Source organism: Aptenodytes patagonicus, chromosome 3 (assembly GCF_965638725.1).
Source record: "Aptenodytes patagonicus chromosome 3, bAptPat1.pri.cur, whole genome shotgun sequence".
Classification (NCBI taxonomy): Eukaryota; Metazoa; Chordata; class Aves; order Sphenisciformes; family Spheniscidae; genus Aptenodytes; species Aptenodytes patagonicus.
Genome location: NC_134951.1, coordinates 122,620,025 through 122,647,709, shown reverse-complemented (window position 1 = coordinate 122,647,709; position 27,685 = coordinate 122,620,025). Strand labels below are relative to the sequence as shown.

Below are 27,685 nucleotides of genomic sequence, written 5' to 3'. Positions count from 1 at the left end.
AGCAGAGAACATTTTGCCACCCAACTGAAAAGCTTGAGTGTTATTTGGATGTCTGTTTTCATCCATGATTGGGCAGATGTTCATCACAGGGGAGCCAGAGCCACAGAAGAATGCTTCCCCTGCTGAATTTCAGGCTTGTGTCCAAAAAAGTGCCAAATTCACATGGCTCCAGTCATCTGTCTTGAAACGTACTAAAACTTTTTAACTTTCTTGAAAACTCAGGAAAGTTGTGAACACACTGAAGGCAAGATCTTCCAACAAAGTCTTTAGAAATCAGAGAGACACAGTTACACCTTTTTTGCCACAGTATGTTACAAGTTTAATTGTGCAAAAATACAGTCATCAAGACTTCAGCTTTGTTGTGAACTGAACACAATTCCAGCAATGTACAGGCATGGGAAGAGGTACTACTGTAATGAGAGCAAATACACCCTAACTGTTGTTGAGACAACCAATGGTTCGATACACTGAGATAGTGTTCTCAAGTGATTTAGACAACCTGTATTTAACAACTGTACATCAAGAGAATCAAAGAAATGACACCTAAAAGGAAAGCTAGTAGGAGACTAATGAAGTTTAAGACTGCATTAACTCAAAAGAACATTAAAAAATGGTTTAGGCAGATTCCCCAGTGATGGCCAACAATTAGTCTGCGATACTGCAGGTATGAAGTATAACTCCTCTTCATTCAACACAGTACATATTGTGTTTCAGCAAAACAAAAGGCTTTCATAATGCCAATATTTCTTTCAAGCACAGCAAGATGAAGCATTAACAACCTTTAAAATTGTATTTCAAACTATGAGACACCAATGGTGCTGCAAAAGAAATAGATGAGGAAAAAAAAACAAAACAAAAAACTTGCAGAGCTCAGTCCTCTGGCTCCACCACTTAATAGAACCAAAAACCCCCACCAAAATAATACATATGGGCGAGAAAGGCATTGCTGAATCCTCTCCCCCATTAAAATCTTCCTGTAGTGCGTACATCACTGAGGAAAAAAGAGTTTTCCAAGCAATTCCTCTCCTTGTGCATCCATGTTTTAACACAACCAGATTGGACATTCATAATGTTGTTCCGTGCAGCTACTTTTTGGTCTTAACAAATCCACGTGCTTCTTGCAAAAGCGTTTCAACATCTTCATTATCCTTGTCTTCCGAACTTGGTTCCCAGTCAGAGTCTTCGTCAGTAGGTTCGCACTCCTCTTCCTCATCATCTATAAAGCTGTCATTAAGGTCATATTCATTTGGTTCATCATCGTCACCATCTTTCTCCACAGCCCTTTTTCCTGTAGGGACAAAAATGTCATATATTCATGAATCATAGTCTCTGGAAGGTCCTTCTCTTTCTGTATCTATCTAGTTAGTCTCTCTCCTCAAGAGGAGAGAGACTCAACTAAAGCACTCTACCCAATGCTTACTATTTTTATTTGCAAGACTTTCATGAAAAGCTGTACCATCTCTCTCTGACACCTACTGCAGCACTTACCAGTCTGATCACTTAGAAAGTTTTCCTTACTGGCTTTTCTTCCAACACTTGGAAAGCAGTATCAGGCCTCTTCTGATATCAGAAGATGACAATATCAGATAATGTCTTCTGATAACTCTCCTTTCCTTAAGGAGTGGCACACACAATTTTCCTAGTCGTCTTCCTGCTACTTCTGTACCTAAACACCACATCTATCCTGCCATTTAGCCTCTAGGTATTGCTAGGCACCTATTTTGACCCTAGATTTTCTGCCTTCATCCATACATACTTCCTTAGGGCTATTTTATACACATACCCTTTGGAATCTGACATGGCTTTTAATTTCCATTCACTTCTTTCCTGAGCCTCAGGTAAGAAAAGGGAATCTGCTAGACCGCCTCCTACATTCTCAACTGGGATCCACGCTGGATAGTTTGTGCTTCCTTTCTGAACACAAGGAAACAACAAACACTGAACACTTCTTTCCTGAGCTGGGTGCAGCCTACCTGTTTCCCAGGTCAGTCTATTATATCGCGCTGCTTTCTAATCTGCTGTCTATCCATCTTCCTCACAACTTAGATTTTGTGATCAAATTGCCTTCTGCCTTCATAGTATTTCACAATGCTCTGTATTGGCAGGAATCAAAGACCAAGAAACCTCTATTGACAAGAAGCAGATGCTGTTTGCAGCATGTTCCTAAACTTTTTTAGACAGCTTGTTTTGTAGTATTCTTTTAATTGCTCGAACATGTTGGCACATTTAAACCAAGTCCCAGAGGCAAGATAATTCTGCTATTTGAAGAAGCCTTATCTATCTGACTTGGGAGTGTCTGTACAGAGCTGCTGCAATGGCAGCATTGCCTTCTCCTTTTATTTATCAGCAGCTGTGAACCTTCAACAAGTTTATTTCCACTGCTTTCTGATTTTGGCAGATGTGCGTCACCCTTGCTCTACAAGCTTACATTGTCTCCCTTTTTTCTTACATGTCCACAATTCCTAACTAGCCACAGTTTGTTAATATTCCAATCATGTGTTATTCTGCCCTGAAGTCATACCTTTGAGTAAAACCATGTTCATTCCTCTTCTTTCCAGCCTCCAATTTTTGCATTCTTATCTCGTCTAGAGATAACCTGTCAATGATCTCATACAGATAATTTACCCATTGAGCAATTCTTGTCATCATCTTTCATATGAAACTATAAACATGTATTTTTTTCTCAGCTACAGACCCCAGTCCAAATCATCAACGTTTATATTAACCATAAGCATTTCTTAGCCACCTCTTGCAACCTCAGGTCAGAGCCGCAGGCATTCAAGCTACACATGTGGTGAACAAATGAGAACACCAGTACCTTATGCAGTCAGATCACATCCTCCATCAGTTACATTTTTCTACTAGTGGATAATTCCAGAATTATCTTATGGTCCGATGAACATTTTATACTCTGTAGCAACTCTCACCCAAGGTTTTCAAAAACATTTACAGCATTAGTCAAGTTTCTCAAAGATACACAATTTTATGGGTGAATTGTGCTAGAGGCACTGAATGACCTCCTAGAATAATGTCAGCCACGTGTGACACAGCCAGTAATATAACTGAGAAATATCCTATGGCTAGCAATCCTGCGCTGAACTGTGCACCACCTAGCAGAAAATCCTGAAAATGCCAACTGCCAATTTGAGCTGTAATCTGCTATTATGCTTGCTAGTTTATTGCTTATCAGACTTCAGAGGAACTTAATCACGTCCATGTTTACCAGCAGAATCTCTTATAAGGATCACAGACTATGGTCCTGCAGAATGAATTATGTCTTGAAGGGGAGAGATCAAAACGAAGGTGCTAAATACAGTAAGAACAAAATCCCTCTTCTCAGCTTACAAGAATAATAAGCCCAAAACCTGCTTAGCAAAGAAAAGCTCTTCTTCACTTTCACAGCACTGTGGGTGGTATTTTACAGCAGAAGTAGGAATTCTGGCAAAATACTGATTACTTCCAAACTTTATTTATTTATTTATTTTCCCTACAAATGTAGAAGCGTACTATGTTTTTCCTCCCCGTACATCAGTGGTTTTAGATTTCAGCAGTGAATGATGCACTTCCTTCCCTGTCTTCCCACTCCACCTCTTTTTGCTACAGTTTAATTCAGCCTCACAGCCCCTAAAGCAGCTCACTAAGCACAATTCTGCCTGTTCCCTAGTACCATATTTATCAAGATGACCTTGAAACTTTCTCTGAAACTATCGGCTCCACGTGGGGAGAAAAAGCTTGCCGACCACCTCTTTCAAAGAGTTATGTTTGGAATTGAGCTGATTAGCTTGCTAGAAAACCTACAAAGAAGTGTGTAGGAGAATCCTGCATAGTCCATAGTCACAGCAGGGCATTCATCTGAGTAGCAACAATGTAGTGAGGTCATTCAGTAGTTACAATTTAATGACAGCATAACTCTGTTTTTTTTTTTTTCCCCGCTTCCTCCCTTACAACTATTCCCCCAGTAATTAGCCTTAGATTATTTCTCAGAACATAGACCACATTCTCTACAGGAAATTTACAATCCCTCTGGTAGCAATTAGACTAAAAATGTTAAAAACTAAACATGTCAAACGTCATGTAGACAGTACCCTTCTTTTCTTGGCTGGTGGATTTTAAATACACTTGGACGGAAATTAATCCTGCTGTGCTTAACAGTGCAGTTGTGCCAAACAGCACAAAATAAAGGTTAATGGAGCCCTGACTGCCTGTGTGACCTTGCACGGCTCAGAATGACTGCCTCAGATGTGAACTTGCTGAGCGCAACCTTTTACAAGCTTTGCCCTCAAGAGAGCTAAGCAAGCCGGTCAACAAGACACTGAAGAAAAAAAAAAAAAAAAAAAACAGCAGATATGAACAGCACTTTAATTAATGAATTCCCTTCTTTCCCCTGTGCACGGAATATCAATTCTTCCTTGGTTCTTACTTAGTAAGAGGAGTTGAATTTGACAGATTGAATTTCACTTCTGTGTTAAAGTTTTACACGTTTACAAGATAAGCTACTTTTCCATCCGTAGTCACGCTTGGCTGACCACCTGCCATGAGCTGCTGTACACACAGGAGCTACCGTTCAGATAAGGAAGGTGTTCTTGTGAAAGGCACAGCTACAATTTAAAACCTTCAAGATTTAGATTTAGAGTAAGAAGGACTGTAGATATGCACACAGTCCCAGCTTGCTTCACTATAAAATCTTAACCGCTCAGTGCTCTCACAGTGCTGGTAACAATTCTCACCATGGTGTAATACACATTTCTATGAGGGAGCAGTGACCGAGATGGGGCTGGTACTTTTATCGTGGGATGCAGCAAAATAGACAGGTTTTTGCCTCAGAATATGCTAGTGCACAGATACAGCCATATCAAGCATTCAGTGACAGCAGAAGTGCACCCATACATGATAAGGAAATGGGATGGGAAAGAAATTTCTCAGAATTATAAAGTATAAAAAAGTAAAAAAGCATAAAAGTATAAAGTATAAAAGCAACCTCTTGCAGCCACCCACAACAGAAATGGAGGCCAAAACACTTTGCCTAGAAAACTAACTACAGCTATTTGCACTTTTATTTATTTTCTCTAGAAGGCAGATCTCTCTACTTTGAGGATTTCTTTAGGAAATGACCAGCCACACCTTGGTGATCTCGAGGAAGACAAGCCAGTCCCCTCTTCCACTTGAGATGCAGCAGTTCCACATCCTCATGCCTTGTTCAGGCCAGTGAAAGTAAAGACGGCGTATCATCAGACTTTCAGACTGCTCTTTAGAGCTTACTTTTAAATTATTTTGGAGAGAATAGGAAGCTTCGAATTTGAAAGCTGAGACACAGAAGAAGCCTGGAAACAGACCTATAGGATATTTAAAACTGGAGTCTATGCACCCGCAACATATAAGTTAACATTGCTGGCAGCAGCAAAGCAAGTTAGATGTGCCACTGGTAAATGGAGGAGATATTCATACACAGTATTACAATTTACATCATCAAGAGAGACCACAGCTTGCCTGTGCTACTGCACAATCCTCACTGACAACTAGAAACTAAAGAAGGATACATATGTAGTTTACAGTGAAAGCTGCCCTCAACTCAAAGGCATTAACCTTCTTCTACCCTTTGGTCCCAACAAGCCAGTATCTTACCTGAAACATTGATACCTCATAGTAAGTGTAAGAAAAGCTCATCAGCACATGCACAGATCCCACTTGAAAGTTACTTAAAGGTCAATGCAATGCAGAAGGAGTATCTCAATGTTTCAAGAGCAACCAATCTTTACGGGGCAACCTTAACTAGTTGTGGATGAAATACTGGATTCCTTTCATCCTATTATGACCCCTGTGTAAGGAAGGAAGAATCGATTTAGCCACACGTGTCTCTCCTTAAAACATTTGTTTGTTTTGTTGTCTGCTTCTAGGGAAGTACAGGTATGCTCATCCAGGAAGCCTGGCACAAATCCAATTTCAGCACTATTACTTGTAAAAAAGCAAGCAGGGTTTTACTAAAATAACAACTACTTTCTCCTCAGGTAAGCATTATCAAACATCTCCAGCACTATTAAATGCCCAAAAACCAAAGCAGATCAGTTGCATCCCATGCTGATGTGCCCATTCATAACATTAGAACATACTCACCATTCTTTGCAGTTCGTTGTCGGGCTCCTCTTTCAGTTACTACAGAAAAGAAAAAGTTATTAGTCAGGACAGAGTACAACCTAGCATAAGGGTTATTCATAGAGGTTGCTACAATAAAAGACTGACCTATTAAAATAAATGCTGCAATGACTGTGCTGTATTTACAAGCATAAAAACTATTCTCCTGCCAAAAAAAACCCCTTTTTTTGTATTGAATGATTCCTGAGAGAATACCCAGATGAATTGTTCTTACAATTATGAACCATTCCATCTGTAGAAAAACGTCATCAAGACTGGTATTTTTAAACAGAAAATTGGCATATCTCAAAGCATTTAAATATTTTACACCCTTGTTTCCATAAGTACAATTTCTCCTTAATAATGTCATAATCCTGATTCTTTAAAGTAAAATACATTATCATTACACTTCCATAACTGTTCTGCTCTGAAGTATTGTTTATTGCATTGGGATTTCAAGTGGAAAAAAATCTCCAAGTCAAATAATCAAGAAAAAGCACAAAAAAAATGCAAGTTATCTCTTTGAATTCTTTAAGAACAGACGAAACGTAAAACAGTACATTCCCCTGTGTTTTTCAATGAGTTTAGTTACCAGAATATAAAAGACTAGAAAATTTTAGAATAGAAACTTAGATTCAGTTTTAATTATATTCCCTCCAAGCCTCAAAAGAACATACACGCAAAAAATTCTTCTCTCCGTAACAAAATCACTGGTCCAAAAAAAAAAAAAAAAAAAAAAAAGATGACAGCCATGCTTGCAATGTTTGTTTTAGAGCATCACAAGACTTTAAAATTGTACGTTACCAGAGGATTTCCTATCAAAAGAAGAATAAGAATAAAAAGTATGAAATCTTAAGATATATTCCTGTGTACGCATTTTGCCATGGGGATGGGAGAAAAGCTATAGAAATAATTTACTGCAGTAGCCATTCGAAATGTTGAGAAACGCTTCAGTAACACCTAAATATATTCCCCGTTTTCACTGTAATACTCCAGCTCTGAATGGGGGAAGCAGAATACAGAGACCTGGTAATATCACAATATACCATGTTTAATTTTCAATAAAACCTATTGAACTCATGAAAATAGCCACTTGCCACACAGCACTTTTGTCAATCGGTAAGATACAAAGCATACAAACTACGGGAATTGTGTCTGACCCAGCCCATCTCACTTCAGCTGAAAAACATTTGAAGAAGCGAGTGCAAGTTTGCAGTGGCCAAGCAACCTTCCTTATCACAGACAAGGGCAAGACCTCATACTTGAGAAGAGCAAGGCTGTAGGGCAATACAAAGCAAGCTGCAAATGCAGTGTTTTTCACTTACGGTAGCCGAAAGCATTTTAGTCCAAATTTTTGGTATCCATTACTGGGTTTTGGGGTTCCCCCGCACACACTTTGAGCTATATCAAACAACTTGGCTTACCTGGAGGTGCACTGTGCTTGTATTCTAGCTTGTGCTGTGGATTCTTCCTGCAAAGAAAACAGTAAAAGCTTGGTTTGCCACCTTGTTCCACACTTAGCAAGCCCAGAACTCCTTGGTATTTTATGGATAATTTTCTTTTTTTTTTTAAATAAAATTCTGTAACCAGTGCCTTACTGCAATGTCTCAGCTTACAGCATGTAGGGTGGAAAAAAAATCAGGTTAAATAAGAGTTCCTCTTGTTTCAGCATTAAAAAAAAAAAAAAAAAAAAGGCTGATCTAAACCAAGAGATGAGATAGTTTCCAAAGTTGTATGATAAGATGCATTTGTTCAGCATAATAAGAACTGATCCAATTATTTACTCTCACTAAAAATGAAACCAGAATATAACTTCTGGTTATTAAGTACAATGCATGCACAGTGCATTGCAGGTCTGAGACATCCAGGCATAGCTTCCACATTCTGAAACATAAGGCTACAAATTAAATAGTTTGGGAAAGTTAAAGAATTTGGAAAGAACTGCTTGTCTCGAAGATCACAGGGAGAGGCCACAGAAGGATTCTTCAGAGAGATTACTCACTTCTGCAATAGGCTGCTGCAATCCAGCAAGTTCAGTTTACAAGTTTGTATGTCTTCTATAAAAAAATAGCATCAAAGCAATGAAAGAAAATTTAAAGTCAACTTACTCTTGGATCTGCAATACACGTTCCTCTCATTCAGGCTGTGATCCAGGTCATTAACACACTGACTGATCTTCCCCCCCCAGTTATCCAGTGCTGCTCTAATGTTTCAACTTGGTCCAACTTACATTGTGCTAATCTCTGTTGTTGGTACATTAGAGGCTTTTCTCAGGGCTGCATGTTAAAATAGTTTCAACTCAATTTATTTTTGTGCAGAAAATTTTAAAAAATTCTAACTTTGGAAGAAAGCCAGTTCAGTTGTCCTAATTTTTGCTTCTGAAAATAAGCAACAATTAAAGCCCACTATTTAAGAATGACATACCACGTGACATTGCTTGAAACTTGAGATGAATTTCTGCAACTGCAGAAGTTTTTGTATATTTTACAAAATACCCTTGCTGTGAAGACTGCCTTGTAAAATCAGTTGCTTACTTATGTTTTCTTATTCTTCAAAGAACAAAGTAAGTTAGTCTTCAGTAGAAAAATCTTATTTTTATGTCAAATAACTTGTGACAAATTCACACACTTCAAGTTGATTTACAATTGTATAGCTACTGCGATCCCAAAATACATTACGCGTGCATTAGAAGTGATAGTTATCTGAATAAAAAATGGAAATACAGCTTCCTATTAAGTACATTGTACTGGAACAAAAAGAATTGACTATTTCAGTGTTTTACTACTACTGTCAGCATCAGACCATTTGATCCTAACTCAAGGCACAGCATTTAGATCATTTAATTATGCTCCCTTCAAGTAGTAGCCAACAGATAAAGACAACAAAAATAACAAGAAACCCTTTCAAATTGCATCCATTGCTTTGTTGAAAGAATTATCATTGCTTCATGGGTGCCTCCTTTCCTCTACCCCCAAAGAATGAAACACATTTTAAGAAATGATCAAGTAATACATGAGCACAGAGGTTGCCTTATCTGGAAGGAGAGACAGTTTTGGTTTTGGATAAAGTATTCATTGTACTCCTGAAAAGTATGTTGGCGATTTCGTTACCGGTATAAACCCAGATTTCTCATCCTGAGATAAGAAAGTAATCTCATAGCTATTTTTCAGAAGAGAAACACTTTTTCTGTATTAGCTGAATATAACATGGCTTTTTCTTAAAAGCTACCCTCCTTTTGTTACATTTCATAGAGAACACACCCTTTAGGATTACCACACTTTCTGGGAGAGAGGGGAGAAAATGTTTCTGCTCAGGCACAATCTTTATTAACAACAGCTGTTAGTTTCCCAGTTAGTCCCCACAGAAGTACTGTTGCCTCAAAATATATCCTTTTGTCCATTTTGTCAATTACACAGCAGTCGTTAAACTCTGCTAAATAAAAGTGTAAAACCTAGACACTGAGAAACAAAGTGGAATAAAACAATCTTCTGAAGAAAATCAACAGTGCTTAAAAGAATCTGCAGTCAGCCATAAACTGGATTTTATTGCTGTTACCTAAATTATGCCTTCTAACAAATCAAATACTGATTAAAATAGAGTTTTTGTACAAAATTGCAACAAATACTTTATCAAAATTTAAACTAAAATTTACATATCAAGAACAACATGTAACAATAAATTATTGTTTATATTAAAAAAGAACAGTTTACTACATGTTGACAAGTATAAAAGTGTTGATCTCTAGGTCATTGAATAAGTTCCAAAAGTCAAGTTTTCATGTTCACCAGCTGAAATCACTAACAAATATTTTGCACAGACTTTGGTGCTTTAAAGGTAGCAGCCCATCCACAGTAAATTTCAGAAGGCAGTGAGACTTTAGAAAGAGCCATAATAACAGGCTACACTTAAGATTTAACATCAAGAATTACTCATTATGCTGTTGTCATTTTGTAACTTCAGGGGAGAACAGTCTTAACCTGTTAAACAAGAAAAGCCATTTTGTACAGTGTTTCTTACCTATAACAAGCCGTTCCATATGGACATTCAGGCCGGTTATCATCATTATCCTGAGTTACAATCTCCGTTTCATGATAGTCATCATCATTAGGGTGACTGAACTGCTGAAAGTGAATGGGATTCTTCCTGCAAAAGACAAATACGTATCGAGAATTGACTGTTCCATTGAAACACGAGAAGCGAAGATAAGAAAGGTGTTACTGAATCAGTGACAATTCATTTTTCTGTGGTTACATAAAGAGGGGCTTTTAACGTTTAACTTGATGCAGAATGTAACACCTACCTTCAGGATAACAGAAGAAAAGCTTTGTCTCTGCACAGGCTGCAAAAGAGGTTAAAACAGGAATTTTCCTCTTTGCCACCAGCTTTAAGTCTCAGACGTCCAACATGTACACAATCTACTGCTGTAGTCATACAGCATGAACCTTACTCAGCGGGTGACTTCCTCAGTTACGACTCCCTCTGGAGCTACTAAGTGCGATAGAAACTTCTACTTGAAGTCTTAGCTCAAGTTGGAAGGGCCAACACATGGCAGCCAAACAACTGCAGTGCTAAAGGCTCCCCACACGCTTCGGTTATCGCGTATTAGCTTCAGGCGATCTGTCTCAACTCTTATTTCTGTTCTGTATACAAGTTACTACTCACTTGAACACTTCAAATGCCTGCGTATTATTCCAGATGGAGCAGTCCATCAGACATTACATTGATTATGCTGTCAAGTTTGGTTGGCTACCATGACGTACCCTAAGACATAACAGCTCTGTATGTAGCTGAGTCACACCAACGTTAGTGATGAGAGCACATTACTAGCATCCATGACTTTTTGCTCTACAACACTTAGACAGTTGAATCCAAGGTGAGCAAGTAGTGAATACAAGTACATGCATCATTGAAAGAACATTTCTACTGTTTCTAGGCAATATGTTTGCACACACACCATATGAGACAAAGCAGCTATAAACAACACTACTTGGAGAAGAGTTTGCTTTATAAAACTTCTGTAAATGATGTTAAAAAGAACACAGAAAAACAGGTTATGACTTCAGGAGAAATTCATATGACAGATCAAAAACATACTGCAAAAATTATGTCAAAGTGAACATACTGGTGCCAAAAATAAATCTACTTTTTCCCTATGATTTCTTTTAGAGATACTTTTTTCCAAGCATAATATTTAAAAGCATGGAATGCAAGATATTTTAATAAATTATTTTCCAAAAGACATCCACAATTCAGTGATTTACCACACTAATTCCCAGAGAACATAATCTTCAGTGTATTTGTGCAAATTATAAAAGCGAACTGCTTGCCTCAAGCAAGAGGAATGACAACTTTAAACTACCGAGTAATTATGCTTTAATTTACACTTGTTACAGCTGCATTTAGAAACACAAAGCCAGAAACACTTATGTAGCTAGCTACATACACAACAGCTTCCTCATTGATCACAGGCATTCTTTCCTTTAAATTCACAACTACCTCTTATGAACTTTATAGGGAACAGCCAATGTTAATTTCAGCATTTCAACTACTACCCTAAGAAAAAAAGCACTTCTGTTACAGCTTTTGCAAAATCCTTACTTAAGCACTGTGAGCTCCACTAGCCATTCAGGCCTCCTTTTAGGCATTCCAAAACGAGTGGATATTTAGTATTAATACTTTCAATCTCCATTTGCCTGGTATCTTTCACTGAGGAAGCTCAACAAGCAAGCTACAGATAAACTCTTCAATGAGCTACTTATCAAAGACCCAGTATCCCTTGGATCTGCTTACATAGGTGACAGACTTCTTGTCCTGGTCTTTTATGTTAATTTCTGCAAACTGTAGGGTAAGTAAATACTGTTTCACTAGAAATCATTGCAAGGTTGCATTTACCAGTCATTTACTCTACCACAAGTTCTCAGGAAACCACTTTTTACACCAAATTCAGGCTGGCTGCCTACTTCTTTTCCCATTTAAAAACAGTATCAACTTAGTATCAACTTAGTCATTTTAGAGGTTACTTGCTTTGTTTTCTAAATGCATAGAGCTAGCTTATTAGCAATAGTAGCAAGAATTTTGAGTCATTTGAGACACAATTCATCTTCTCAAAGGGATACAGAAGCAACTAAAGTTCTGTGAAATAATTTTTATATTTATTCCTACAATAAGATACATGTAGCGTCATAGTCACCAAGGAAAGAAGGCCTAATAGCTGCCATGTAGCCAACCTACTGTATTTTAGAAGACATCCATTTCCTTTCAAAAATTTACTTTGAAACCTACTTGGACAACACCAAACAGCCCGGGGGGGGGGGGGGGGGGGGAGGAGGGGAAGAAAAAAGAAAGTAGTATGGGAGGAAGGAGGAAGAGAAACAAAACGGTCTTGATGTACGCTCCCTATCACAAGGCTTCGGGATTCTTTGGGCCAGTGGATGATGCTCCTCAAATTATACATTACCTGTGAAGCATCTTAAACATGTCCTACTTCAGATGTTCAGAACTAATAGAAACATCATATTTTATCTTACATTTACCTGGATAGTTTGTACGTATTCCGCTTCTATGTGTTGTGCAATGATATCCAGCAAAATAAATAGAAGCAGAGAAGTGCATTGCTTATATTAAGCAAACATTTTCCCTTCTTGCAAAAATCTAAAGCTTCTTCCTTTTATTAAGGGTTTGGGTTGTTTGAGGGGGTTTTTTTGGTTTTTTTTTAGACACAAGAGATTTGAATTGTAAGAGCACATCATCTATCACGCCATGAGTTGCACTCCAAAGTTAATTAGTTTCACAACAAAACCTCACTGCACAGGAATATGTTATTCACTTGATCAAAACAAAATCATTAAGCTTTACTCACAAAAAATTAACAATTAAAAGCCTATTTTAAGAATGAAGTTTTATGGGAGATTTGCCTTCTCATAAACATACACAGTTACTGCAACTTTCTTTTCACAGAAGCTCTGAATTTGTGTACTCACACTTAATGATGCAGAAAATTATGCAAATAAAACTGATAAAGTTCTTCAGAATCAATGCAGTAATCTCAAGCAGAAGTTGAGTATTGCTCAGTGAAATATTTAAGACAGTTTTATGTCTGTGCAGCTACCAGAAGCAACTTAAAAGCTTTTTCTAAAGCAAGTTTAACTGATTAGGTCAGAATCCCTGGCTCTTCATAATCACATGCAGAAGATCCTTGCCATCTCAAGGGCTTATTTTCTCAGCTACTAAAGAAACTGGTAGTGGTAGTGAAAATGTAATGAATTACCAGCACTAGTTATAAAGCCATAGAATTCAAGCCTGAAGTTATGCCACAACTGTGCATAAGATGTTTGTATGTTCTAAATAGTAAGTCTTCTTAGAAGACAGGACTCAAAAAAAGACACATGCAGGTCTTCAGCTGCCAGATTTACAAGCTTCAGGTGAAAGAAAAAAATACTTATTTTCATAAACAAACAAAGAGCAAAGCATTTAGAAGAATGCACATACAAATCCAAAGGGTGGTTGAGCGTGCCCTGCTTTGACAGCTATGGGAAAGATTTACACATACCCACTCAGCAGAGCACCGTATCGCAGGCTAGCAAAAGGATAGAATTGTGGACAAAAATTGCAGGTTACGGTTTTAGAGATGAGAGTTCAAATCTACTGCACCCCTTCTACGCAGCCCTTGAAAAGGGTGTTTGGTTTGGATTTATTTTTAATTCCCTGTTCTTCTAAGTGCAGAAAAACAAGCAGCAGACAAGAAAACAAACACAAGACAGTATTCAAAGAGTAAGTTCCTTGACAACAAATACAGTCAGATATAACACACACAGAGCACTTAGCCTCCTGGTGGTAATAGTTTTTTTTTGTTTTGGTAAAGCTTCAGGCTACCTCAGAAAGAGAACCTGACACTGAAGAACGATGACAGGAAGAATCCCTGGAGCAAGAGGTGTGCAACAAGCTTGATTCTTTCAAAAGCAGTGTTTTCCAATTCGTAAATGAAGAAACTTAACTATGGGTTACAAAGTTATTTCCTAAACGTTTACAATATGTGTTAGAGAAATCTAATAAAATTAATAGAACTAACATTTTATCTTTTCAATTTGTGCTATTTTGCTAGGTACCTACCAAAGGTGCCAAAGTCATATCCAGAAGACAAGTATCTCTTAATAGGAGTTTACAAAATAAAGACTAGAACTCTGAAGAACATTTAGTTATTGGATAAATGACATTTTATGAACAAGAAACCTCACCCAGAAAAAAAACTTTATGTAAACGTTACAGTTACCAAAGCAGTACTCATTTAAGAAATTGACTCCTACAGTACATCTTGTTAGAAGACACCTTTCATAAGGTTAAAGTAATGAAGGAGAGGGAAACCAACTACCCATTGTACTCAAAAGAGCACTCAAAGCAGCCCCTCTTCCTTAGCAACTCTAAAAACTAGGTTTTGCGCCAGGAAAACACTACACAATGAAAAACTGAATATGCTATCAATGTGTTCCTTCAAAGCACCTATTCACGTCACACTTACATACATGTTCTGTTAAAAATACGGGTAACTGCAATGACTTGCTTTGCTCTAACATAGCTATCCCATCGATGCAGAAAGACTACTTGGTGGTCTTGTATTAAAAGCAAATACTAAGACAGACTACAAAGCATATTTCTTTTGCTGCAAACAAGCAGGTTTAGTCTCATGACATTTCCTGAAGATCAAAGCTGATGTTTTTGATACTTCATCTTTACAAATTTCTCCAACAAAGTAAGATTTTGTTATGTGTTATTTCAGAGCATTCTTTTTTCTTATAAAGCAATACTTTCCAAAAGCATTCCTGCCAAACATTTTGGAATAAAGACCCAAGAAGAAATGTGCACATGCAGACTCCTATTCCATATTATCTGCAACTACAATTTGCCTTCCTAAACATTATGAATCCTTCAGCATACCAGAGCATTAAATCAGCTTAATCCCCATACAGGGGAAAACTTGTCTGAGCAAAATTAAAAGTAGCTGGAGCAAACTAGAGGCTGCATTTGTACTACTGGATCAGCTTAACTGCCTAATAAAACATGTTTTTATCATATTCATTAAGGGCAAAAATTGAGATATGTGGAAGAAAGCTATATGAAAACTGGAAGCCTGATGTGTCATTAACACAACAGCTTTACGCTTTTGATTTACACAGTTATCTGCAGCATTAGGCACACCAAACATATACAAGAACCCATTTATTTGTGCTTGCTTGCTTCCTAAACAACCTCACTGTTTTTCCTATTGCTCAAGCCCCTTGGGGTTGGGGGGGGGGGGGGGGGGAAATAATAATAAAAAAATAAAGTAACAGGACCCACTGTTTCCTGGCTTAGCCTTATCTTTTGTGCTTACAATGTTCATGGATTTACCCAGAGCTCAAAACCTTCTCCTAAATACAGTTTTTAGGTCATTGGTCATTTACTAGTCTCAAGACCACCTCTAGATTTGTATCTTCCCCTCAATATATCAACACATGGCACTCCAGACCTTTTCTGGTCAGAAAGAACTAGCAGGAGACCAAGCACTCAGCACTGATGTTTTGGAACTTCACTTGAACATTTGTATCCCCCAGAAGATCTGTATGACAGATCTTTCACTATGAATTGAGAGGATGGGGGGGGGGGGGGGGGGGGGGGGGGGGAAGAGAGAGGGAAAAAAAAAAAGCTCTTCACTTGTATTACCAGAGATGCCAACCAGATAAGGGTTAACATGGAGTTTGTAAGTATGCCTTGTTCTATTTTTAGGGAGGGAGTGGAAGCTAATGAAAAAAAGCAGACTGGCCAAGCAATAATAAAAGTAATTCTTGATTATTTAAGGAATGACAGATAATATGTATTTTAAATATTCAGATCACAAAACATGCAATTACTTCAATAAATACAATCATCTTTCACAAAACTTTCATCTACTAATAAAACAAGCCTACAGGGTCTATGTTGGGCATTTCAACCATTTACATCTCTTCTCCCTCCTGGTACACACAGGTTTTTGGTTTTGGGGTTTTTTTTTTTATATTTCTTTTCTTTTTAAAATGGACCTTTGTTTCTTATTTCCTACAACACTTCATCTTTTAATTTGTTGAAGTACTTCATCCCTTGTTTGGCTTATATTAGCCGTTAGCAAGACATCCTGGCTCCTCTTTTTATACTTTTAAAATTCTTGTTATGCCATTTGTTTCCCATCAGTCCCCTGCTCACCAAAAGATTTTTTTCAAATCAAAGCTTGTAACGACTTTACTGTTTTCTCTTCCATTGCTAATACATTACTTCTTAATAATAAGCTATCTTAAGCTAGTTTTAATTTTGCTTTACCTGTAACAGCCTGTTCCATACATGCAAGGTGTCCTCTTATGCTTGATCTGTCTGGAGCTTTCTGAAGCATCTGCACTTCTGGTTGAATCAGAAATCTCAGTCTCGTAATCCAGATTTGCATCAGGCTCAAGAATCCCTTCCTGGGCACCAAAATATTGGGAAGTCCTGCCCCAGTGAGCTGCTTGGCTTGTAGAACCAGTAATCTGCTCTTTGTTTTCTGTTTCCTCAATTCTATTTTCTTTACTGGAGATCTGACCTACTCTTTTAGACCATTTACTATGCAGCTGCCTATCATTTTTTTCCAGAGAACTTCCAGGGTTTTTTGTTCCAGTCTTGCCATTTCCTTCCATGTTTCTCATGGTACTCTCAAGAGGAAATCCAGATGTATTCTGTGGAACAAGGTTACATTTTGAAGGACCTGAAAATTTACACTCTTCAGAATTAAAAGCTTTAAGGTCAAACTCTACCTAATCTCATCATTCCTGTTTTCAAAATCAGAGAATCATAGAACAGCCCAGGTTGGAAAGGACCTCGAAAGATCATCTGGTCCAGCCTTTAAAAACTCGTACTCCACTTTCCAAACTCAAGTTAGCTGCTAAATACAACTGCTGAATGAAAGGCTCAAGTTAAGAACACACAAGCAAAATTTAAAGAAAAACTTAGCCTAGAGCTCCCGTCCTCGGCTTTAGTTCCCTCACAACACAGTCAGGCTCCTCTCTCGCCACCTCAGTTTGTGAATAGTCCAAGGACTTTAGTTTAAATTAACTTTTGATTAAAAGTACTGCTCCTGAAAAATGAATGGGGGTTATACATGTGAAGATATAGTAGAGTCTAGAAGAGCGTACACTCCTATACAAAAGTCAATTTTAATCTCTTAAATACCAAGATATATGGAATATATATATTTATCTTTATATGGGAGATACATGAGAATTCATGATATACATCTTGAGCTTAATCCCACCCCAACACATCTTAAATGTTTCAGCTCGTGACTCTAAATCATAAAACAGTCTGTCAGTAGATACCATCAGGCAAAGATTTCAGTTTTGACAAACACTGCATTTTAAATTTTGGAACACATGTACATTTAAAATAGAATCATAGAATCGTTTAGGTTGGAAAAGACCTTTAAGATCATCACGTCCAACCATTAACCTAGCACTGCCAAGTCCACCACTAAACCATGTCCCTAAGTACCACATCTACACGTCTTTTAAATACCTCCAGGGATGGTGACTCAACCACTGCCCTGGGCAGCCTGTTCCAATGCTTGATAACCCTTTCAGTGAAGAAATTTTTCCTAATATCCAATCTAAACCTCCCCTGGCGCAACTTGAGGCCGTTTCCTCTCATCCTATCGCTAGTTACTTGGGAGAAGAGACCGACACCCACCTCGCTACAACCTCCTTTCAGGGAGTTGTAGAGAGCGATGAGGTCTCCCCTCAGCCTCCTTTCCTCCAGGCTAAACAACCCCAGTTCCCTCAGCCGCTCCTCATAAGACTTGTTCTCCAGACCCCTCACCAGCCTCCTTGCCCTTCTTTGGACACACTCCAGCACCTCAACGTCTTTCTTGTAGTGAGGGGCCCAAAACTGAACACAGTATTCAAGATGCGGCCTCACCAGTGCTGAGTACAGGGGCACAATCACTTCCCTACTCCTGCTGGCCACACTATTTCTGATACAGGCCAGGATGCCATTGGCCTTCTTGGCCGCCTGGGCACACTGCCGGCTCATGTTCAGCCGGCTGTCGACCAGCACCCCCAGGTCCTTTTCCGACAGGCAGCTTTCCAGCCACTCTTCCCCAAGCCTGTAGCATTGCATGGGGTTGTTGTGGCCAAAGCACAGGACCTGGCACTTGGCCTTGTTGAACCTCATACAATTGGCCTGGGCCCATCAATCCAGCCTGTCCAGGTCCCTCTCTAGAGCCTTCCTACCCTCGAGCAGATCAACACTCCCGCCCAACTTGGTGTCATCTGCAAACTGACTGAGGGTGTGCTCGATCCCCTCGTCCAGATCATTGATAAAGATATTAAACAGAACTGGCCCCAATACCGAGCCCTGGGGAACACCACTTGTGACCGGCCGCCCACTGGATTTAACTCCATTCACCGCAACTCTCTGGGCCCGGCCGTCCAGCCAGTTTTTTATCCAGTGAAGAGTACACCCATCCAAGCCACGAGCAGCCAGTTTCTCCAGGAGAATGCTGTGGGAAACAGTGTCAAAGGCTTTACTAAAGTCTAGGTAGATAACATCCACAGCCTTTCCTACATCCACTAAGGGGTCACCTTGTCACAGAAGGAGATCAGGTTAGTCAAGCAGGACCTGCCTTTCATAAACCCATGCTGACTGGGCCCGATAGCCTGGTTGTCCTGTACATGCCGTGTGGTAGCACTCAGGATGATCTGCTCCATAACCTTCCCCGGCACCAAGGTCAGACTGACAGGCTTGCAGCTCCCCGGATCCTCCTTCTGGCCCTTCTTGTAGATGGGCATCACATTTGCTAACCTCCAGTCAACAGGGACCTCCCTGGTTAGCCAGGACTGCTGATAAAGGATTGAACGTGGCTTGGTGAGCACTTCCGCCAGCTCCCTCAGTACCCTTGGGTGGATCCCATCCAGCCCCATAGACTTGTGTGTGTCTAAGTGGTGTAGTAGGTCGCTAACCATTTCCCTTTGGATTATGGGGGCTTCATTCTGCTCCCCGTCCCTGTCTTCCAGCTCAGGGGGCTGGGTACCCAGAAAACAACTGGTCTTACTATTAAAGACTGAGACAAAGAAGGCATTAAGTACCTCAGCCTTTTCCTCATCCTTTGTCACTGTGTTTCCCCCCCGCATCCAGTAAAGGATGGAGATTCTCCTTAGCCCTCCTTTTGTTGCTAATGTATTTATAGAAAAATTTTTTATTGTCTTTTACAGCAGTAGCCAGATTAAGTTCTAGTTGGGCTTTGGCCCTTCTAATTTTCTCCCTGCATAACCTCACGACATCCTTATAGTCCTCCTAAGTTGCCCGCCCCTTCTTCCAAAGGTCATAAACTCTCTTTTTTTTTTTCCTGAGTTCCAGCCAAAGCTCTCTGTTCAGCCAGGCCGGTCTTATTCCCTGCTGGCTCGTCTTTTGGCACATGGGGATGGCCTGCTCCTGCGCCTTTAAGTTTTCCTTCTTGAAGATTGTCCAGCCTTCCTGGGCTCCTTTGCTCTTCAGGACTGCCTCCCAAGGGACTCTCTCAACCAGTCTCCCAAACAGGCCAAAGTCTGCCCTCCGGAAGTGCAAGGCAGCAGTTCTGCTGACCCCCCTCCTTACTTCTCCAAGAATCAAAAACTCTATGTAATTTCATGATCGCTATGCCCAAGACAGCCTCCAACTGTCACATCACCCACAAGACCTTCTCTGTTCACAAACAACAGGTCCAGCGGGGCACCTTCCCTAGTTGGCTCACTCACCAGCTGCGTCAGGAAGTTATCATCTTCCACGCACTCTAGGAACCTCGTAGACCGTTTCCTCTCTACTGTATTGTATTTCCAGCAGACATCTGGTAAGTTGAAGTCTCCCATAAGAACAAGGGTTAGCGATTGTGAGATTTCTGCCAGCTGCTTATAGAGTATTTCATCTGCCTCTTCATCCTGGTTGGGTGGTCTATAACAGACTCCTACCATGATATGTGCCTTGCTGGCCTTCCCCCTGATTCTTACCCATAAACACTCAACTCTATTGTCACCATCATTAAGCTCCAGACAATCAAAACACTCCCTAACGTACAAGGCTACCCTACTGCCTCTCCTTCCTTGCCTATCGCTTCTGAAGAGTTTATAGCCATCCACTGCAGCACTCCAGTTGTGCGAGTCACCCCACCATGTTTCCATGATGGCAACTATATCATAGTTTTCCTGCTGCACAATAGCTTCCTGCTCCTCCTGTTTGTTGCCCATGCTGCGTGCATTGGTGTAGATGCACTTCAGCTAGGCTATTGATCCCACCACCTTTTTGGGGGGAGAAACCCTCATTCCGACGTGACCATTCTCAGGCGCTTCCATGGTTTCTAACACATCCATAACACTCAGGTCTTTGCTGCTGCATGGATCTCCATCCCCTACCTCCACTGAGACGGCAGATCAAAGGACCTCGCTAGCACACCATCCCTCAAACATTGGCATGCTGCCCCCAGGCTTATCTCTAGCAAAGCTGGTTTTATCCCTTTCCCCCTTCAAATCTAGTTTAAAGCTCTTTCAATGAGCCCTGCTAACTGTTGTGCAAAGATCCTTTTCCCCCTTTGAGACAGGTGTACCCCGTCTGTCGCCAGCAGGCCTAGTGTTGTGTAGACTGACCCATGATCAAAAAAACCCAAAATTCTGCCGGTGACACCAGGCTCAGAGCCAGGTATTGATCTGCTGGCTCTTCCTGTTTCTTCCCTCATCATTCCCTGCAACTGGAAGGATAGAGGAGAACACTACTTGTGCTCCTGATCCTTTAACCAGTCATCCCAAGGCCCTGAAGTCTCTCTTGGTTGCCCTCGGACTTCTTGTTGCAACTTCATCACTGCGTACCTGAAAAATCAATAATGGATAATAATCTGAGGGCCCTACCAGGGTAGGAAATTTTCTCTTCACGTCTGTCCTAAGAAGTGGGTCCGGTCTGCATATTGGGCCTTCTGTGCCCTTCAGAAGGGAGTCTCCTATGACAATGACCCATCTTTTTTTCTTTATGGAAGCCATTTTGACCCAGGGCACACAGATCCAGGCAGTTCTAATGCTATAGATTAGAAACACCTCCCCAGGTTGTTCACTTAAAGGAAAAGTCAGTGAAAGCCCCACTTTACTCTCACCAGAATATGTTTTGTTTGTCTTTGATAACGATCCTTTTCTTTTCATTATCAGCAGAGTGCTATCAGTAAGCATTTAACTGCCTATAAAGGCAGCTATACTTTAAAGACACACAGACACATTGACCAGCTGGACTGAAGTGTCTGTTCACTCATTGCCACACACTGTTTTGGATTTCAGATTACTTTTCTTTCTTTCCTTTTTTTGACTCAGATTTTGAGATAGTGGCATAAGCACACTCCCTGCTATCTTTCTTAAAAATGTAGCCATTGTGAAGCCACAGACTGTAATTTTCTGACCACAAAACTTCACCAACTAGAATGGCTCTAGTTTGGGCAAAGTCCAGTGTCGTATTACATCAGTGTCATACCATCACCTATCCCTAAAGGGTTCTCAGAAAAAGAAACCACACACCAAGCCACTCCCAGGACTAGTACTTTGGCCCACGTCTTCCAGCCTCTTGCTGTAAAGCTGAAAGTCTGGTATTTCTGTGGAACATTCAGGGCCTAAATCCCAGATCCTGAGAAGGAAGTGCAGAAAACCAAGTCTCTGAAGACTTCCAGGATCCTTGCTATAGAGCTGTCCAATGGACTGGCATTTCAAAACAACTGTTAAGCCACAAATCACAAGCAGAACACATAGTTATCTTGTAGACCCAACCTTCAACATGACATTGCCAATGACATTCTCATTTTTTGAAATACCATGGTTCTGCCCTGAGCCAAAAAAATTACCTGAGATGAAGGGACAGGGATGAAAAGACAGCTCCTTTTCCCTTGATCTTGCTCTTCACCTTCAAAATCCTCTATAGTTTCTTCAGAAGCTAATCTTTTTTTCTGCTCCACATTTACTTCTGATTTTAACGACTCCATATTACTTTCTCCCCTTCCTTGGCCTTTTTTCATTCTACTACCTTAAAAGAAAAACAAAAGGGTACTTTTGGAACGCAACTTTTTACAGTGAAATCCTGATCACATTAGAAATCTAAAGCTACATCAAAGCAGAACACTGGGCAAAAGGCATGAGAAATAGCAGCACTTGTGCATGTGCTGTTTCAACAACACAGTTTTCACCTCCCACTTATAGGAGTAAGAAGTGTATTTTAGAAAGAAACAGATGTTTGAGGGGGAAATTTGAAGGAAAACAATAAATATGTGGGAAAGGATATTCTGGACTGACTGTATCAGTATGACTGACAATTTCATTTACACAACAGGAACTGATCAAGTAAACCAAACATCCAAGGATGACTTTTACCGCAGACCTTTCAAGTAAATATCATTTCAGACTACCAGTTTATACACACAAACATCAATTAATTAGGACATGGCAAAATCAGGGTATGCCCACTTGCCTAGCCAACCACATCATGGTTGATTATTTCATCAGCCAGTAACCGACAGAAAGACAGCAAATGTTGTGCCTCTCTTTGCAAAGCTTCACATCCCAGAAAACTCTAAGTTCTCTGTACTGAAGTAGTATTTTCTGGATATATGGCTGGGAGATAGCTAGGGCCATTATGCCGGTTTTGTTATAGCTCCATCTGCTGCAAAACACATTCAGAAGGAAAATACTTGATGCCATTTTGCAAGACTTCAAAAACTCTCCCCCTTCAAAAAATATAGACATGCCAGAGACATCTGTAGGAAGCAAGGAGTTTTTCCAAATGTTAACGTCCGACTTCAAAACAAGAAATCGGTGTTCCCTTTCCAGTAGGAAGATATACAAAAGAGAAACAAAAGGGCAGCCTTTTCATTTTACTCTCTACCTTTCCGTCCAATACTGCCCTAAAAAAGATGCAAACCATTTCACAATTTTAAGGAAATATGATATTTGCAGAAGAGATTGGTTGTTATATTAAAGCAGCCCATTCTAAACTGGAATCATTATCTCACATAATGAATTTTTAAGTGGCTCCAATAGTGTCCGTATGTATCCCTAGCTCCCTCAAGGTCAGGCCTTCAACAGCACACAGATACCCCTTGCCCACAACAGCTCCAAATCTCAGCACCTACGTGATCAAAATATTCAGTCTTTGAAACAAACATTATATACACATATATAACGAACATCATAGTACTTGTGGAGAAAAAACAAACAAACAACACCCCCCCCAGCCCCCCCCTCCCCAACCCCAAACATAAGAAAACAATCAGACTAGTGCAGGACTCAACAACACAACATAGCCAGCAGAAGTCCTCTGGTACATGGAATTTTTACATCCGAGGGAATAAGCCAGCAGGGAACAGGCTAGATTTGGGGGAAAAAAAAGTAAAGTTTCTTTCGTTTCTTATAATTTTCTCAAAATTAGCTTTTGAGGAAAGGAATAGGCAGGGTAGCCGATGGCATACGACAGAGGTGTTCAAAGCCAGAATTGCCCAGGTCAGTCCATCCAGACACCTGCATTTACTACAGGAGACAAGAAGCAATTGGTCAGACACTACATGAAATACTTCCACAGGCCTGCTCGGGCATCAAGAGCCAAATTTTTCTATCACACCATCTCAGCAGAAATCGCAAGTGGAAACAGAGGCATTAAAGAATAGCTGTTGGACACAGAGGAGCGGACACGTACGCACCAGCCACAGTTCATACACCTAGACTGATGAACAAAGGAAACTCAGCAGTTAGCACCTAAACCACCTCACACCTCACCACAGAACAGCAAGCATGGTGAGGCGTGCTGTCTTCAGCACAGAGAAAGACAGAAACGCTGGGGGAGCATTGTTAATGTACATAGTCATTTTCCTTCTCTCATTTCTTCAGCCCTCCAGTTCCATCGATAAAAGTCATCAAAGCAATAAATGCCTTGCCATAAGTTTGTCAGAGAATGTCCATCGGCAGTTTTAGAACTCTTTACAAGCTCCCAGGACCAAAGCCGGGCATGCTAGAAGATTTTCTTGGGATTGTGCCAACGCGGCACCCTTGTGTCTCCCGTTGATAGAGACTAAACACAATATTCTGCTGCTGTTACTGCTGATACACAGTGGTAGAAGTTTATTGTACATTCAGGAATTTCCTTTTGCGGGAAGGACAAGAGGGAATGCAATACTATTTTAGCCTCATACTAGTAAGAAACTACTATAATGTCATGAACTGCTCCTCCTAGGAAGAAACTTTGGACTAAATGATCAAGTCTGATTCAGTCACAGTTAAAAATAAACTAACACACACCACCACCCAAAACCCCCCATCTTTAAAACCTGTGAAATTAGAAGAATCTAAATTTAGAAGGGCAACCAGTGACTTAAATGTGGAAAAGTCTTGCAATTAAAGGCACAGAAACTACCTAGAATTTACATACTAAACAAAACAGGTGAGTTTATAGGAAAGGGCTCCAGAACATCAGATGTTCAGCTGTCCAAAGAGAGTATATTACCTGGCATTAAAAAAAAAAAAGAACAGAAAGAAAATCAACTGATCAGAAAAAGCTCTGTCATGCCCGTAGGACTGATGACAAAGGAGACAACAGAAGTCAGTCTCTGTCAGCTGCCAGGCACAGAATATGGAAAGAGAAGTAACAAATTAATACTTTCTACTACCACAATTATAATTTAAGAAAATGAGATCAAAGCACATAAATGTATATTGGTATGTAAACGTACCACACTGCAAACCTACCTCCTTTCATTACAGGCTCAGAAATCCTCTGAACCAGGAGGTCTCTTTCCAGCATCCAAGATGGAAGCATTCTCTTTCTTTGAATAGATTTTGACTGTTCACTTTCATTACCATCAGAAGGAGGAACCTGAAACAATATTTACTGTTTAGTACCTTTCTCCAGTCACAAAAGAGGTGGAGAAACTAGAACACAAGTTTGTACACAATTATGTCCTTCAAACGCAGCCTGGACAACTACCTACTTTTTGGATGGTTCCCATTGCCCGAAATTTTTTTTTTTTTTTTTTTTACACTTCCTACTCACTCAGAAAAACAACATCTATAGAAACCTTCATGTAATAAAAAAAACCTTAGACCTTTGGAATAATTATCTAAAAGGCTACAGATTGAAAGTTTCATAGAAGAGCTATATCAGCATCTTCCTGTAGAGTTTCAACACATAGAAATAAGAGAAAGAGGAGGTTTAACAAACAAATGCCTATAGAAAAGTCTTGCTAGCATTCTCTCAATTCCTTTCTCCAGAAAGGAACCACACTTTAAAAAAATTAAATACACCAAAGTCATGTTCAGTACATACTTATGTACTGAAAGTTATACTATCAGTTTGAATCTCTACGTACTAAAAGGTAAATATCCATCCCAGGAACATCAGCTACAGTAAAGGCTGACATTTCATCTGTTGTACGTAGTTATCTACTGTATAATGATGTTGACCAATGTGTCCCTTTTACCACTATATTGCTGGATACACAACAGAAGACTTAAGAAAAATCCCACCGGCTCCATACACTATTTATCAGACTGTCTGAAAGCCATTTTTACTCAGCAACATTTAAGAAAGGCAAAAGATGCTTGCTTTGAAAACTCTGTTTTGCTGGACAAAATGCTGGCTGCCAGGGGAAAACAGGAGGGTTATTTATCTGCGTGTTTGTATGGATCCTGACAACACAACTCCATCACAGCTGTATGATTCAAATGAAATGGGCTGCTAGTACACTATAAACAGATGTTATAGCCAGCACAAGGTATCTACAGTCCAACTGCACGCTCTCCAGATATAAGTTTCAGAAGCTTTTAGGCTGGTTGGGAGAACAGTCACTCACTCCCCTAGGCCTCCACAGGTACTTACAGCACAGTTACTGATACAGACCAGAGACCAGAACCAGACCTTGTTCTGTAGTACTGAACTCAGCTACCGTATTGCTAGTTCAAAATATTCCTGTAGCAATAGTAATTTTTGTATATTCCAGAGAACCAGTTACTGCAGCATAATTATCATAAACATAAATACATAACAGAAATCTATTTATATACTTGTATAGCATACAAATCAATAAAACAAGAGACATTTTGAGCATACAACTTTGCCAGAGTTTACTTCTCAGGAAAAAAAAAAGTGTTTAGAAAACACAACACCTTTACTTCATTTTCAACACATGCTTACAAATATTAAATTTCATTTAAAAATTAAGTACCCACCAAATGTCTGGAAGTAGCATCATTTTTTCTCATTTTTGCGGTTCCCTGTATCTCAGAGTTGGAGCATGCCGGTTCTATTAACGATGGACTACAAGACATCTCAACAGGATGAAGAGTTGGTCCTTCTTCTGCATCAACCTCCTGATTTTTTTCTGAGAAAGCAAATTAATTTTAGCTAGTCAAACTCATAATGAATACAAACGTACTTTTCACTTAAACACAGAAGTTGGTCTGAACACTTGCCATTAATACACTTCTAAATTGAATGTAACATACTCTTACATCAACTTACAGAGGAAATAAACGTGCCTTCCTTTCCACCTTCCACTGAAAGTATTTTGAACCAAAGGTTTTCCAATTGCTGCTGACCCCTACTGTACTGCATTTTGTTTTTTAAGTACATAATTTATATTAGTTACTGCCATGACGAAACTTTGAGAAAGCTGAAATTACAGCTTCAAATTTGCTTCACCACAAATCTGTGCAACTTCTCAAAATTTCATTCTATACTAAAAGTCAGATAACGACGTTAAGATACAGTTTTCAGGATCAGATGCCCAATGAATCCGGCACTTCTTGTTCAGTTCTCACCAAAGGCTACAAGTCTGCAGCTCTGAGGTGACGCCACGCACGCAGGTGCTTGAAGCTGGTTTTAAAAGCCTCAGCTCAGAGCCACCACACCTGAAATGCTTTTCAGCCGTGAAAGTGCACTGAAACTGCAACTGCTTTTCCTTCAACGCTTTGCCCTTCCACTAGTCAATTCACTAGCACAAAGGATTAAGGAAAAAAAGTCTAATTACAGCTGTATTCACTGCACAGCACCACCCGGGAGTCACTGTTGTCCCTTCCACAGCTTTTTGCGTTACACAGGCGGCACACGCTGACCAGCTGAACTTGTCATTCCGTCGTGAAGAGAAACACAAGAGGCCGAGCTCTGCCCCCCCCCCCACCTTCCCAAACAGGCCCGCTCCAGGTGCTTCTCGAGAGGTTTCGGTTCTGCACGGGCTCCCCCTGCGACAGAGCCGGCGGTGCGATGAGCCCGGACCCGGGCGAGGCGGGGGGGGGGGGGGGGGGGGCTGCAGCACGCCAGTGGCGGGGAGAGGCCTGCAGCAGCGCTGGGAGCTGCACCCTTCCCCTCACAGGAGGCCGGGGGGGGGGAAGGGGGCGAGGCCGCAGCCGGGCCCCTCGCAGCGGGCGGCCGCGCCAGCACGCAAGGGGAGGTGTCTTTAACTCGGCGCCCGCGGCTCTGCTTCTTAAGGGACGGGACGGGACCGGACCGGCCTTACCTCGGGGGGGCGGGGGGGGGTGCCACC

The 27,685-nt window shown here is 40.3% G+C and overlaps 1 protein-coding gene and 1 non-coding gene across 4 annotated transcripts; one reads left to right on the top strand and one right to left on the bottom strand.

Moving 5' to 3' along the window:
* Positions 1-294: 294 nt before the first annotated feature.
* Positions 295-27,308, bottom strand: APLF (aprataxin and PNKP like factor). Of its 3 annotated transcripts, none has more exons than XR_012995054.1 (10): positions 27,173-27,308; positions 26,373-26,524; positions 24,894-25,020; positions 22,007-22,185; positions 16,456-16,844; positions 10,147-10,272; positions 7,554-7,600; positions 6,112-6,150; positions 2,522-2,607; positions 1,203-1,288 (listed from the first exon to the last, which is right to left on the bottom strand). XR_012995054.1 is itself a non-coding variant. In XM_076335043.1 (9 exons), exons 2-9 carry the CDS (start codon positions 26,469-26,471, stop codon positions 1,086-1,088), a joined length of 1,209 nt encoding a protein of 402 aa, XP_076191158.1. In that variant the 5' UTR covers positions 26,472-26,524; positions 27,173-27,308; the 3' UTR covers positions 295-1,085. The 3 variants fall into 3 exon arrangements, 1 of the variants encoding a protein (XP_076191158.1); XR_012995053.1 differs by lacking the exon at positions 2,522-2,607 and adding an exon at positions 5,623-5,815 and having other exon boundaries at positions 1,225-1,288; XM_076335043.1 differs by lacking the exon at positions 2,522-2,607 and having other exon boundaries at positions 295-1,288.
* Positions 1,332-1,395, top strand: LOC143159140 (U7 small nuclear RNA). Its single transcript, XR_012995131.1, has one exon. It is a non-coding gene; the product is annotated as a U7 small nuclear RNA (small nuclear RNA).
* Positions 27,309-27,685: the final 377 nt, after the last annotated feature.

Coding starts and splice junctions, on each gene's coding strand:
- APLF (XM_076335043.1), bottom strand. CDS start 26,471: ATGTCTTGTAGTCCATCGTTAATAGAACCGGCATGCTCCAACTCTGAG. Junction 25,021..26,372: donor ATGCTACTTCCAGACATTTG/GTGGGTACTTAA, acceptor ATATTGTTTCAG/GTTCCTCCTTCTGATGGTAA. Junction 16,845..22,006: donor TCCCTGTCCCTTCATCTCAG/GTAATTTTTTTG, acceptor CTTGTTCCACAG/AATACATCTGGATTTCCTCT.